The sequence below is a fragment of the Cyrtonyx montezumae genome, unplaced genomic scaffold (genome assembly GCF_038088225.1).
Source record: "Cyrtonyx montezumae isolate F1298 unplaced genomic scaffold, pur_monq_1.0 scaffold_3, whole genome shotgun sequence".
Taxonomy (NCBI): Eukaryota; Metazoa; Chordata; class Aves; order Galliformes; family Odontophoridae; genus Cyrtonyx; species Cyrtonyx montezumae.
The window spans coordinates 88,614,789-88,629,779 of record NW_027072034.1 but is presented as its reverse complement, the minus strand read 5'-3'; the positions used below and the strand labels follow the sequence as shown (position 1 = coordinate 88,629,779).

Below are 14,991 nucleotides of genomic sequence, written 5' to 3'. Positions count from 1 at the left end.
AGTATTTCTTAATAAAAGTGTTTCACATGCACTAGATTCTGTCAACAATCACTCTCTGAAAAATATTTTTCTTCTGTGACCTGACTAGACAAAATGAAATTTAAATCATGTTAATCTTTCCCTAACTAAACTAAACCTGCAGCTGACAATTTCACATTTTTAGCTAATGCAACAGATGAAATTCTAGTACCTAGAATAAGGGGAGATAACAGATGAACTTTTTCTTCAAGCTGGTTTGAAGAAGTGCTGAAGTAAATAAGCTGTCTCTCAGCCCCATTCACAAGTACTGTGAATTTGTGTTCAGTATACAAGTCCTTAACACATAATTTCTTTGCACTGAGATTAAGGAGAAAAAAAGATTTGTATTGCAGACATATTTGATTGCCTGAGACATAACCAATATTGTTTCTGTACCGAGAACTTCTCCCTCTTACTATGAAGTTTCACACTATAATCACTGTACTCACTGACAAAAAAGGGGAAAATTAAGAGCATTAAGAGCATTTTGCTCTTAATTAAGGTAATGTTTACTATGTGTTATTAAGGTAATGTTTACTATGTGGCTAAGGTCTAAAGTGGGGAAAGATAATGTCTCCAAAGTGAATGCTTTGGGATATGTTTTTTGGGTAGAAGCAACTGTTTCATTTACTGTGATGTTTTCTTCTAATATTAAGAATAACTTTCTATATGAATATGAATGAACAATGCAACGCTTCTACAGCAATAACAGTCAGAAAATACTACTCTGTTGTGCTAATATGGTTTATTGTTTGCAAAGTTGATACAATTAATTAGAATTCTACTGGTTAAGATTGGCTACAGAAAGGAAATAAGGCTTGCTTTGTGAAGTTCTTCATCATAAAACTCAAGATGAAGTCACTGAGCTTTTTCAGAATATTCACTCTGTACACTTCCGCAAGCTGCATTCACACTGAGAGGCAGAAGGGATGTAATGTTGTACCACCGTGCCATTTGGACAATGGAGTGGGATCGTAACTATGGTTGTTGCTATGGCTGTACAGCAGCTGCACATGTCTTCCCATTTCTCTGTCTGACTGGAGTATCTTGTATTGCTTCTACATCTGCCCTAAGAAGAAAAAGAGATACCAAGGTTGAATAGTGCCAGAGCTCAGTGAAATCAGAATCCTGCCTCTTCTTTCAAAACATACATATTCTCGAGTTCAGTGATCTGCTGCAAAAAAATGAACTTAGAAATGGGTATCTGATTCCAGAGTCTCACAACCACAAGCACATCAAAGAAATGGTAAACGAACTAGTCATGGCGGAGAAAAAATGTAAATAAATAAAAAATAAAAAAGATTTGTTTCATAAAAAAACACATAATTTCCCGGGTTGAGGAGTTGGCTTCTAAGCACACCAAAAATCGTAGTTAAAAAATATTTTTCTATTAGTACCTCAGCTGTATGCTTGAGAACTACATTCAGAAAATGCCATGGCACGATCTCTTCAATTTTACAGTTATTTCTGTGCCATATTTCTTCTTGCTCTAAGTGCAAAGTAAACACATTGTTGTCATTCTGGTTGTTGTTTCCCCTTATTCTTCCTGTCTTATCACTTTCCTAATTTGCACTTACCTGTCAACAGTTTCAACATACGCTTTCATGATGAAAAAATAAGTACCAACACCAAACTCTATCAAAGTCCTTTTCTTTTTGTTTCTCTGTACTCTTATTTCTGAGATTAATGAAAAGGTATGGATAACAATATGAGAGAAGAGATTAGAAACTAAAATCTGTAGCATGAGTATTAACTCATGATTTGCCCAGACACAAAATAAAATCTGTAATTTTGCTGGATAAAAACTATTTGTTGCGGACAGGAAAAGAGAGAAAGCAAAGTTATTTTTGTTTTTGTTTCGTTGTTTTTGTTTTCAATGAAAATTAACGGTTGTATAAAGCTTCCATTTGCATTGATTTGTATTGAAAATTAAGGCCCTTCACTAGATTGAAAAGGCTGGCTATGTTTGCCCTTAATGCCCTGTTCCCATTTTTTCAAGTAGTCATGGGACATTTGAAGATTCATTTTGCCTAGTGGATCAGCTGAAGATCAGCCTTAAAGGCTGGGGGCAAATCAACTTCTTGGCAGCCATCCGTGTACATAATAGCTTGTTCACATGTAGTTCTTGTATGAAGCATGATTATCAAACTGAGCAATTTTTCTGCTACAAACCAGTCAGTTAAGAGAATACTTTCTTTGTTTCCCAGACTCAGACAGAAAGAAATATTTGGAAGTGATGCTATGGTCCTGTGTGAAATACTCTACAAGTTGCAAGTAGTGATGGGCAGAAAAATTCCTTATAATAATATTTGTCTAATCCAAGCATGGTAACACACAAGACATGTAGAACACAACAGCCTGGTATGTAACAGATAAGTCACGGAGCTTACTGAGCTCAGAAGTCAAATCATAGCACTTAAGTTTAATTGCCTGTTTAAATTGTCATGCATCTAAATGCCTATTTATGCACTTATAAGACAAACTCAGATCCTAAAAACGGATATATGTCCTTAACTTTAGTCTCAAATCTGAATATCAGTCTCAGTAATACTAAGATGAAAATTCTCTTCTAGAAAATCTTAAGTAAGCCTCTTCAGAGATGTTCATTTCTCAAGGAAGCAAAGAACTGTGAACTGAGCCCTTATACCTTAGATTTTGTTTCTCTTTTTCAAACTGTCTCAAATACAGAAAATTCAACATCACCATATTACTTTAGGAAGTAGTCAAAGATTAGTCACTTTAGGAAGTGTCAAAGATGTTTTCATTGTCTGAATGAACAATTGAGGAGAAAAAAACAAAAACTGTTGCTCTATAAAGTGAGGCCGTGGTGGAGCCAAAAGTTCCCTTTGCGTAAGAGAAAAAATGGGCAAGGTAAGGTGCATATTTTGGCAAAGGAGGGAAATGGTTTTATTTTTTACCTCACAATGAGAAATAGGCACATCCTTTTCACCCACACATCCATTGATGCTCTTATACTGCAGTCTGTTACTTACTGGTCGACATTCCTCTTCCACACCTATCAAGTTAAAAAAAAATACCAGTGGTGTATGAAAATGCTGGTTGGCAATTATTTCTGGATGAATGTATTCCACTACGGTGATAAAGCATTGATTTCTAAAATTCCACAGAAGAACTGGGTTTTTCTGATATTTCTTTTCAATTATATTTTTTGTTTTAAAATTCTTTTACCAACTAACATTTGCCTTTTCTCTGGTGGCTTCTGTTAAGTTTCACAGTTTTAAAAGATAGTTCAGCACTACATTGAGCAAGCAGATGCAAAGGAATCATGACACATCCCAGAAACCCAGCAACTTAATCAGCTAAAAAACCCTGGCTTGGCTACACTTGGAACTGTCCCGAGAGAGACTCCATTCACTTGGGATTATGCCTGTTATGTCAATGGGATATGTCAATGGGATATATGTCAATAGATATGTCAATGGGAGCACCTCTCCAAATAACGTTATAAACTGAGCTGAGTCACCTCAGAGTTGGCAGGACCTATTATGGTATGCTAGGGAAGTACTGCCTAGGTTCTACAAGACTCACTAGGATATTTCTAGGGATGATAGACTCTCTAGTCTGCGCATATATCTAGTATGGAGGCTTAAGCATCATCACTTGGACCACAGGTCGCAGTATCTGAGTCTAATTTTGCAAGGTTGCGATGACAGTTACCAGAGAGTGAGTACCTATGGCCATTCAGGACCTTCATCTTGCAGCCAGAGAGGGGATTAGGATGAGACTGGGGCTTGCTTGTGATGCCAGGGTACTGAGAATGTGCACGTGTTTGTGTATATGTGCCTCTTAGGATATATGCATCACTATTGCCTAGAGTTGGGGACATGCAGCTCACACAATCTTGCCTTTTTCAATCTGTTAGAGTTTTCAATATTTAATAGTCATCGCGGGGTGTATTTTGCAGGAAACTAATCTGAAGGGGGAAAAAAAAAACAGAACGATTACTGAACTATTTCTGAAAAATCTAATTTTTGATCAGTAGGAATTTTGCCACTTAACCACAGTGATACTTTTTTTTTTTAGTACTTTTTGCTCTCAGTGTTCTCCCTGATTTATTATACGCTCCTATCATACAAGAAATAAGACAATAATCTAAGAGCATGTAGGGAGCAGCAATAAATAAATAAATAAATAAATAAATCTCCAGACTTCCACGGTTACTGGAGTTGCAAATTCTCTTTTAAAGATTTATTAATTTCACTTCATTTCAAACTTATCCACAGAGGAGAAATACACCTTGTGTGTGCTGAAAATAATTATTAGCTTCATTGACCTTTTAATCTTGACTTATTGAGTTGTTCTCGAGTTACTTTAGTTTTCTTCTTTACTTTTTTATAGACTAACTCCTTTCCAAAGGCTGCTGCTTGTAACGTAGAAAGACAAATTGAGATCAGGTGAGAAAAGAGGTAAGCAGAGATAGAAGAGAAGAAGGAAAACAAGTAATATCCTTTGCAAATAATAAAGTTCATTACTACTAACGCAAAAACGTAATGAGAAAATAAGCCTATTCAATTACATTCTCTGAAACATTTTAAACCTGGAACAACCTGGCATATTGTTCCAAGCTAAATTACCGAGCCATACAAAGGGAAATTGGTTCTTTGCTGTAAACTATTATTTGAACTTGAGAGAATAAATTATTTGTCCAATTAGTAACATGCTTTTTTTTTCAGGTATGCAAAGTTTCACTTAAGTTGATTTTGCTATTGCAAGGAGCTTTTGAATTACTATAACCATTAAATAAACATATTTATTGTGTTGTGACCTTTCAGAAGAGGCATTCTTCTTTACACAATTCCAGTGATAGGCATTCTCAAGAAAACCTGTTCAACCTTCACATCTTCTAAATCCTTTAAAAAGTATCTTTATGAGTAGTTAATTTTCAGCATTCCTTACTTGAAGACTTATGCCATTTGATAAAAATCTAATTAAGCAATGGCTGTAAAACTATTATAATAACTTTTCGTACACCAGCTCATTCTGCTAAATATATTTTTAGTCCATTATTCATGAAGTATTTAACTCAGTCTCATTTTATGTGACATCAACCTGCATAGTTTTAACTGTTCCTGCTCTCTTCAGATAAACAATATAACACTCATAATTAACAAGTGGTACATATTGAAATGCAGAGAGTATATGTTTCTCTCAATGTGCTTGTGAATACTGTCAAAAACATGTTCTAGAGGAAAAAACATGACAGCAGTATCCATAAGGGTACAGACATGACTACATTTCTTAGCTTTTCTAAACCAATAGCTTATGTTTTCGGCAAATTCCAAACAAGACTTTTGGATTATTTACTTACATGTGTCACAGCAGGTATTGCCTAGTTTTGCAATTCTCCCCTAGAACAACAAAAATATAAACATTTTTACACTACTGATACACATTTGTTCTTCAGAAAGTCTAAAAAATGATGTTGGAAACAGTACATTAGGCAAGAGAATTCTATTTATATAGTAACAATGAATCTCACTTTATTCTGCTTAAAGGTGTTGAACATGATTACATTTGTTGATAATAGATTGGTGAAAAATTGACTATTTTAACCATTTCAACATTTTAAAATATTGCTTTCACTTTAGCTAAAAGTAGAAGGTTTTCTGATTTTTATTAAGTAAAGATGTTGAATACAGGTCAAATTCTAGGAACCAAAAAACCGTAGAATATTTAAATCTTCTCTCAAAGACTGCTAATAATAAACACTGCTAAATGGTTCCTCCTGATTTTTTATTTTTTTGGTCACAATATTTGGTCACATATTTTGGTTCGTTTATTTCTTGTTTGTTTGTTTGCAGGTGAGAGGTGTAGGAGAGGGGAAAATGTTTTTATATAGTCTATTTCATAATAGCTGAAAATGTACAGGGTAATCAACATAAAATATCACCTGTCAAATAACTTATAGAAGCCAGAAATACATATATATATATATTTCAGTAATATTATGTAGAAATTAATGCTCAGAAATATGAATATTTGGGAAAAAATAGTAAAAGCATATTTTGAAAGGAAAAAATAAGAATATTTATACTGCAGGGTGATGCCAGAACATTCAGGTGTTGCACTGAACACCTGAACTTACACACAAAACTTTGAAGGATATTTTGTTAAAAACAACAACAAAAGCACTAAACTTACTAGAACAAGACAAAAGCCCACTAATTTTATAGATGAAATAGTGGTTTTTTTGTTTGATTGTTTTCTTGGTTGGTTGGTTGGGGTTTTTTTTGTTTTTTTTTTCAGATGAGGAGAATAAATGCAATTTGGGAATTTTTATGTTAAAAACTATTCTCCATTGATTTATGATTAGGACATTCTGAATGTGGTGATAATATCACGCTTGCAACATAATCCAGCATTATAGAAAACTTAGGTTTGTATTGCGGTGACTTCACAAAATGTAAAATGCACTATGGAAGCTTTATTTTTTCTGCTTTGAACACATTGATTCTTTTTCCATGATGTGTATGTTGAGTAAAGTCTGGGCATGAGCATTATTAAAAGTTTCCAAATTCCTGTCATGATGAAGAAATGGGACCAGGTTAATGTCGTATCTGAATGATGCTAGCTAAGCAAAAATAGAACAGCATGTGCAACACCCTTTCTTGGACTGTGCAAGTAAGGTTTTTATTACACCATTAAAACAAAGCACAGCAAGTGCCTAGACTTGAGCTCTTCCACGAGCATGAGTAAAACTTCCATTCTCTAATCATTTAGGAGAGTAGAGAAAAAATGCCTTAGCATTTAATGTACATTATCATGAGCAAAAAAATCCACATTGATTTTTTCTTGTTATGCACAATTATTCAAACTCAGCATACTGAACTGAAAATATTATCCAAATGATGGGTTTAATGCTTAATTTGGGTTTAATTAACTTAATTTGGGTTTAATTAACTTGGGTTTAATTAACTTCTTGGGTTTAATGCTTAATTTGACACCTCATATGTTTTTTTTTCTCATATGCATCTCTTTTGCAGTAGACTCTCACATAAAACTAGCATTTATTTTAAAATAAAGGAAATTATGATTTTCTGAATTTCAAAGACAGTTCAAATCCAGTTTAGCAAAGGTACAGAGAGAGAATTGAATTTTCCTATCCCTTATGCACGTAAGGTGCTTATATACAGAATAATAAACATGACAAAAGCTATTAGGAAACGTAGAAACAGGACTAATTTCACTACTTACACCTTCAGCCAAACATCTTCTGGAATCAAATGGAGGACAGCCAGTGATTCTCCTTTCCCAGATAAATTCCCCTTTCTCATTTATTTTACAGGAGTGACTATCGCAGCCATCCTGAAGTGATTCATTTGGCTGGAAAGATTTAGAGCTGTTAGCTTTTTACAGGACAGGGCACAGGACAGTAAGTTTTCAGGATACTCTACAACCTGATTATTCCTTTAATAATATTCAAATAATATAATATGGCGGGGAAGCTCATAAAACACGGCAATCTCCAGTAAACTGTAGTTTTCTAAAAATAATTATTTCTTCTCAAAACAAGTACAGAAAACAGTTTGGTGAAGACTGACAAATTCGACTCTTATCCTGGAAAAAAATTTTCATTAACTTAAAGGATAAACTTGTGAGAAACAAAAATTGTGAGAAAAAGTGAGAAACAAATTGTGTTTTAAATATACATATATATGCATACATATAACTGCTGGCTGAGTGGGGATCTCCTTCAGTGAAATACATAAAAATATCCAAGAAACTCTCTCTTATATAAAACTTAGATTAGAAGTGGAATAAAAGTAGCTTTTGAATGCTGTTCCTTGCAACAAGATGACAGTTTTTTTAGTAGAAAAATATCTACTCCTGATTAAGAAAGGAGTATCAAATTTTTTTGAGATTCACATTTTCAGCTTTGGTTATTGACCTGCCTTTCAAAGGAGGCTTTAAGTTTCCACTAGGTAAGCTATTTGAGTATCTATTCAAGTTAAAGTTCTTTAATAATATTCAAAATTTAGACTTATTATGATTGTTCCTCTATTGTTGTGAATTCTCCGTTTTCTTCTATGAGCAACAACAAAAAAAAACTTCCATTAGAAAATATTCTGTGATATAAAAGGTAATGCCTTGCTGCCTAATAAAAATAGAAGCAAAATTTCCTTTGAGCTACCAGAAGTCTGTGCTACATATATATTTACTTCTAAATAATAGTGCTTTTTGAACTTACCTGAAGGTATTGAAACCTTCCATCTCTCAGTCTGATTCCACATGAAGTTGGCACACATTTTCCACAGCAAGAGCCAGGGATTTCCTGCCTTCTGTAATTCTAGAAGGTAAATAACTTCACATGGAATTGTTTCTCATTTTTGGTTGGTGGTTTGGTTTTTTTTTTTTTTTTTGGTCGTCCGTTTGTCAGTGTTTTTTTTTCTGCTTGTTTGGGTTTTTTTTGTGAACTTTTTTCTGTTTGCTTGCTAGTTGTTTTGTTTGTTCATTTTTGTTGTCTTTGTTGTTTTCCTAAGCATGCTTCCTAGTTTTTTTTTCTAGAAGGTGTTTTCTTGGAGGAAAAGGGTTAGGCGAGGGTAGAATTCAGTAGCTGAAGAAATTGTAAGTAAATATTACTGAAGTTTTTATTTTTAACAGTAGGTCTATACTAGCTCAATCTAGCTAATTATATTTTGTTTTATAAAGTCAATACTTGTACTGATTTATAATAAATATGGAAATAAATTTATTTCCAATTGAAAAGTCTTCTGTGTCCACTAAGTTCAATATTCTGTGACTAGAACAGTTATAAGGTTCACTAAACAAGAAGTGAAAATAGGAGGAAACAAAAAATTCATTAAAGTATTCTGGGGTGCACAGAATTCATATCTGTGGTAGGTAGAAACTTTTCCATAATGCTAATGTATATTTTTCTCTGTAAGATTCATGAAAATTAGAAAAGTAAGTTTATATGTTAAACTGTGAGGACTAGAAAACCAGTAAACACTGGATAGGGAAATGGAAGAATAAAGCTAAGACGGAAATGATGAACTATTAAAAGAAAAAGAGTATCAGAGAGGTTCAGTATCAGAAAATGAAAAAGGAGAGAAGAAAGAAATAATGGAGTCTGAAAAATAGCATAAACAGAAAATGCATGGACCCTGAAGAACAGAATATGCTACAGTTGGCTGTACTTCAATGACCAGTGTATTAACTTTCTTAATATACTGTAAAAAGTAGGTTCATCCTAAAACAATATGTATTCTACCACATGATTTTGTCCATTACGAAGGAATTGCTTTTAATCTAGGTATATTACAAAATTAGTGACTGAGACAGGAAGGATCCAAAGTGTGTGGGTAAATTCCACTCCCTTAGAATGATAAATATTCCATTAATTTGATCTAAATGAATTTGGTTTCCCTCAGGTTTCAGTATCATTACCATAGCTAAAATGGGACACACAACTCTAGACCTGTAATCTACTTTAAGTAGCTGTGATACACAATTTCGTAATGTTTAATATCCCAACAGGAAATAGCTCATTGTTTAGTATTTATTTTTGTTGTTTGTTTAGTCTGAATTTTTGAGTCAGGTTGTGGGAAGGCTGTTTGGAAATTATATGGATGTCAAAAGATGCAAGAATTCAGTGTTTCCCCGCCTGTTTTTACCATGTGTTTTATAGATTCTTTTACCTTTAATTTCTACAGCTAACACTGAAAAGGATGAATTCTTATTTGTGCATGTTTGTGTAATAATAATAATAACAACATACAAGTACACGCATGTTACTGGTCACAGATTCATTCTAATATACTTTGGTTACTTTTTTCATTTATATCTATGTCATTTATATTTATGTCAGGTTATATTTTGTGAAAGACAGATACACCAGTATTTGCCATTAACTTTCTCTTCAGGACTATGAGTCTAAAATCAAATGTTATACAAGTGATAATATTAAGGTCCAGAAAAACATATAAGTATTCCAGATTTATCCTCTTGTCACAGGGTGCAAATAAACTAGGTTGAGGCCTGTTTTCTCACCCAGTAGAGTAGTGAAACTTATATGTGTATGTCTAAATTGCTTTCTCCCCATGAAATTGACTGGCTATTTCTAGTGTATTTAGGAAATAGTCACTGGATTGTATCAAGCAGTGACCTCTGAATATGCATTATTTGCAAGACAAACTAGCTGAAACACTGCTAACAATTCATCAATATATGGATTACAGGTCATAACTTGAGCCTATGGTTTTGTTCTGTTTGGTTTACTAGTGCAGCCGGTACCAGCAAATGTGATTTACTACATTTTCCCTTCAACTTCTACCAGACTTTCTCAAAACTCTGTCCCCTCCTCATGCAAGGATTCTGTTGATCTATTCTCCTAGATATCAACCAGGAATTCTGTAAGATCATGCCAGAGATTTGTTTCAGATGCAATGGCCATTTACTTGCATGGTCTGTGGGTTTGTGTGGGCCAATCCCACACAATGGGAATGGTGAATGGGTGGTGAATGGGCTTCCATTCGTCACCCAGGGGATGGCAGAAGAGGAGAGGGCATTTAAACATTTTTCTGTGAAAAGTTAGTTACTGGTCTATGTTCTTTGGACAGGGGAAGACAATTTGCTTAGATCTCCATCATTTTGAATTATTGATATAAAAATATATGTGAGTCAGCAAACTAGCTGGGCACTCCAGTCACACTGTTGGTTAATGGAGTAAAAATGACACCTGTTTCCTTGCTAATGACAGAAGGAGCAGCAGACTTCAAGGCCTGTGAAAATGATGGGGACAATCACTTTAAATTAGTACTGGATTCAGACATTAGACAATTTTGAAATAGTCATAGGAAAATCCTGAAGGAAGATTCTGACTGAGCTGTCAGAATGGACAGAAATAATGTAGGAAAGGACACTACAGCAGTTATAGCACTTTCTCTAACCAGTAATTTCTAAAACCTCATTTTGTTCAAAAGGTAAGAAGCCTGAGTTGTACAAAACAAACTGGTATATCCAATGAATATCTTACCATCAGGGACTCTTAATCAGAGAATCCAGAACACTTGCACTTACTGTTGGGCACGGTTCACAGCTGAATTTTGTACATGTGAGACTGTATCTCTGAGAAGACACTGACTGGAGGGAGCAGATGCATGTTGTGCACTGATCCACCATCATGCGTTTCCATGGCTGAAACATTAGAAATGGTTTGTTTAAGTCAGAGATTTTCTCTTGAGCAAAACTCAAAATAAGAAGCAATTTTTTCTAGGTTAAATATCTTTGATCAAGCAAAATTCTTTAATTCTTTGCAAGAGAAAATAAAATCAATGTCCTCACTTTCCAGAGAACCAAATTTTACATTTATAATCTCTCAACAAGCAGCAAATAAGCCTATTTTTCAAGAAAAGCATTTAGAATCAGGTAATTTCCAGAACAGCTTTGTTATTTCTTACTTCCTTAATTACAGAGCTAACAAGGAAGAAAGGAATCCTTGAAAACTGTGAGGAAGATTTTGTCATGAGTTGTCCTTACTAAGTGTGGTTCCCGTCAGTTCATTTATCTCAAGTGTCATTTATCTCAGTTTGTCAACAATTTTTTGTTTTTGACCAACCAATTTAGCAATGAAAATTACTTGTTACTGTTCCTACAAAAAAAACAACCTTGAATCCCTAATGGCTGAGAAGTTTAAAACTAGCAAGAGTAGAAGGAGAAAAAAAAACAAAAGCAGTTACTGAATGATGAACTGGACTACCTCACAGTTATAAGAAAATCTCTGAAAATGTCTGAACTGACACATAAATTTTTTTCATCACTGTGTTTTTTTGATCCCATCACATTTTTCAAAGCAAGCAAGCAAAAAAAACAAAACAAAACAAAACAAAAAACTACACTAGTAGATATGAAAGAACAGGATGTCAAGTTCACAACTGGATTAAAGATATTCTAAATCCAAATTCTGCCTCCAAAGAACAAAGCCTATCATTTCAACCTCAAAATAATAAACTGCTTTGGCTAGGGGGACAAAATTGAAGGAGTGCATTGAAGACTGCACAAAGAAAATCTAAAAGCTAATAAACTGACACTGACAATTGCATGACAAAAGCTCTGAATAAGCTTTAAAATGGAATTTCTCTGCTGACTTCTCAAAGAACAGGAAGTTCCTGTTCTTCATACTACATGTAACCATAATTTCTTTTTTTTTCTTCCACACAAGTGAACATTCCTGGAACAAATGGAAGAAAACTAAGAAGCAACTGTGTAATGGGTTTAGGAGTAGTTCTGAGCTAGTATTCCCACATATCCACTGAAGAACAAGTTTCGAATAAAAAATATTAATTACATTATAACACTAGACCCCAGCACAACAGCTGTCTTAAAAACTCAGTGGTTTTTAATAGAGCACCAACTACAGAAATGACTTATTAGGGGTTCATAGAGGTCTAGGAAAAAGATCCTCCAGAAAATATGATGGAGATTATAAACCTGATGGGAAGATATCAGTATTTTAATAATTCAGCTTGAGATTTCAGTACAAGATCCTTCCCTTTCACTAATTCAACATTCTATTGCAAATATTAATCTAGAGGGTTGAAAGACAAAAATGGATGCAGAAATCAAGACACATATGTATGGGAACTGTTGAGTCAAAGCCTGAACCACTGTTTGATCACTTGAGGTGAGCGCTGAGTCAGTTGCAGGAGCACAGTTGAAGGCAATTCACCTCTGTGACCAGAAGGGATGCAGCGTGGCTCCACCTCTCCCAGTCCTCATTTAAGGTCTGACCACCATATGGGGTCACCCTGTTACAGCTTAGCCACTATTGTTGAATAATGGGGACCTCTGCTGGTTACAGGGACTGTTTCTGCTTCACTGGCAAATTTAATCTATTATTTCTAGGATTTAATTAATGGTGTATTTATTACAAAGGAGTGTTGGATAACTCCATCTGCTGTGGCTTGACCTCTGGCAATAGCACTTCACAAACTGGAAGTAAAAAATATCATCGTAGAATCTGAGAGCCAAGTATTAAGAGACGGTACTGAGAAATTACAACAGCAGTTGGACATGTTAACAACCAAAAAATGAGGACTAAATGCCTCAACAAAACAAATATTGATATGCATCATAGTGGGCAATTATACAAGTGTCATGATGCATTGGGTCTCTATTAAGGAAGGCTCACCCTATAGTTAATTTGATCAGTGGTTCACGTCATGAAGGGGTGGAGTGCATGGGAACTGTTGAATCAGGGTCTGGACCACTGATTGATCACCTGAAGCATGCACTGAGTCAGCTGCAGGAGCACAGGTGAAGGCAATTCACCTGTGTGACTGAAAGGGGTGGAGCCTGGCTCCAACTCTCCCAGATCCCATTAAAGGGTTGGCCAACACTAGGGAAGGATCTCCTGGTAGATTTCTTGCGTGGAGTTTCAGGTGAGCGTCTACTAACAGTGACTGGTGAGCCTGTCACACTTTTATCAGTCTTTTGTGGTATTTACCCTACCTATACAGGTGTAGAATGGTAACCAAATATACAAAACACATTATGTTGTCTACTCTTAACATTTGTTTTGGATATCTGAATGACAATTCTAGTAAAGAATATATGGCCAATAAAGGTCGTTTGGTTCATCAATAATAGCACTGCTGTAGTGGGTTTGTAACCATGAGATTCGGATGCACAGGATCCCGTTCTCCCTGGCCTTGAGCACCTGCAGGGAAAAGGCGTCCTTCTCTCAGCAACCTGTTCCAGCATCTTGCCATCTTCTCAGTAAAAAAATTCTTCCTTATGTCTAACCTAAATCTTCTCTTTTTTTTCTGTTAAGTTATTGTCCTATCACTAGCACACCATGTAATACGTTGGTCCCATTCGTGCTTGTAATTCGTGCTTCCAGCACTATTGAGTGCTGGAAGGCCACAGTGAGGTCTCCCCAGAGCCATCTCTAAACTAAACAAGCCCAAATTCCTGAACCTTTCTTCACTGGGGAGGTTCACCAGTACCTTCGATTCTCTTTTTGGCTCTAAACTTAGTTAAGTTCCAATAGATTTAAATGTTTACCACAAAATTCCTATGTAAGACTATGCTTTCCAATCATGATGAAAGGAACTACTACTTCACAACTGATAAAACAGTTTCTATGTTCACTGGATAGCTTAAAAATTCAAGTTTTATACAAAAAGATAGGTAAAGGTGAGCTATACAAAAATCACAGTTACAGGCAGAAATATAGTGCAAACTAGAAAACACATTAAAACAAAACATACAGAAGTGCCCTAAGCTTTTGGAAGCAGGACTTACTTTGATGCAAAGTTTATATCACAGCTTAGTTTTGCATATTTTTTTAGAATATTTCACGATCAGTATGCAAATGGACTTTAATAATGATGTTTTGTGAGCAAACATAGCTTAGCATACAGAACTGAGTGAAACAACAGATTGATGCAACTTGTTCCCCTTATATAATACACGTTATACCTTTTCTTGGCTGACATAGCAGATCTTGACACTTGGAATTATTCCCAGTGTCAGTCAGTCCAGGTAATAATGTTCATAAAGCCATGTTCTATTCAACTTTTCTACAAAGTTACAACTGTAAAAGCCTGAGAAAACACCTACTTGAAATTCTGCAGTTAAAGCCCACCACTTACTTAAGAATAGTGGAGTGAATGTGATACACTGAATTACACCAATAAAATATTGGTAAAAAGTTTGGTATAAAGTTTGTCTTACCCCAATAACAGTGCCATTCAAAGGACAACCATTTATGGGTACTGAAAGAGATGATAATATTCCATTTAATGTGCTGTTACTTGTAATCCACAAGTATGCATTTTTTACTCATGAGTTCCAGCTGAGGACGTTTAAATCCAGATTCAGTAAAAATAAGTACAACGTTACATTACATAAAAAAGTAAGAATTTATCAGCGATACCAATCTCCACATCCAAGTATCCCTTGCTCAGTCTTTGTTTCATTTTCTTTCCCTGCCCTTTTCTAATATTTATT

At 34.9% G+C, this 14,991-nt stretch overlaps 1 protein-coding gene across 4 annotated transcripts in view; it reads right to left on the bottom strand.

The window, feature by feature from the left end:
• Positions 1-744: 744 nt before the first annotated feature.
• The window catches only part of VWF (von Willebrand factor), a 115,122-nt gene continuing 100,875 nt past the window's right edge, over positions 745-14,991 (bottom strand). For 2 of the 4 annotated variants that reach the window (XM_065742304.1, XM_065742306.1), the window contains 7 exons: positions 14,716-14,756; positions 11,059-11,175; positions 8,228-8,326; positions 7,234-7,362; positions 5,348-5,387; positions 2,937-3,034; positions 745-1,087 (listed from right to left, as the gene is read on the bottom strand). In XM_065742304.1, the coding sequence (XP_065598376.1) occupies positions 899-1,087; positions 2,937-3,034; positions 5,348-5,387; positions 7,234-7,362; positions 8,228-8,326; positions 11,059-11,175; positions 14,716-14,756 (713 nt within the window). In that variant the 3' untranslated portion in view covers positions 745-898. Of the gene's footprint in view, positions 1,088-2,936; positions 3,035-5,347; positions 5,388-7,233; positions 7,363-8,227; positions 8,327-8,426; positions 8,594-11,014; positions 11,176-14,715; positions 14,757-14,991 lie in introns of those variants that run through there. The other 2 variants (XM_065742307.1, XM_065742308.1) reach the window with 2 other exon arrangements.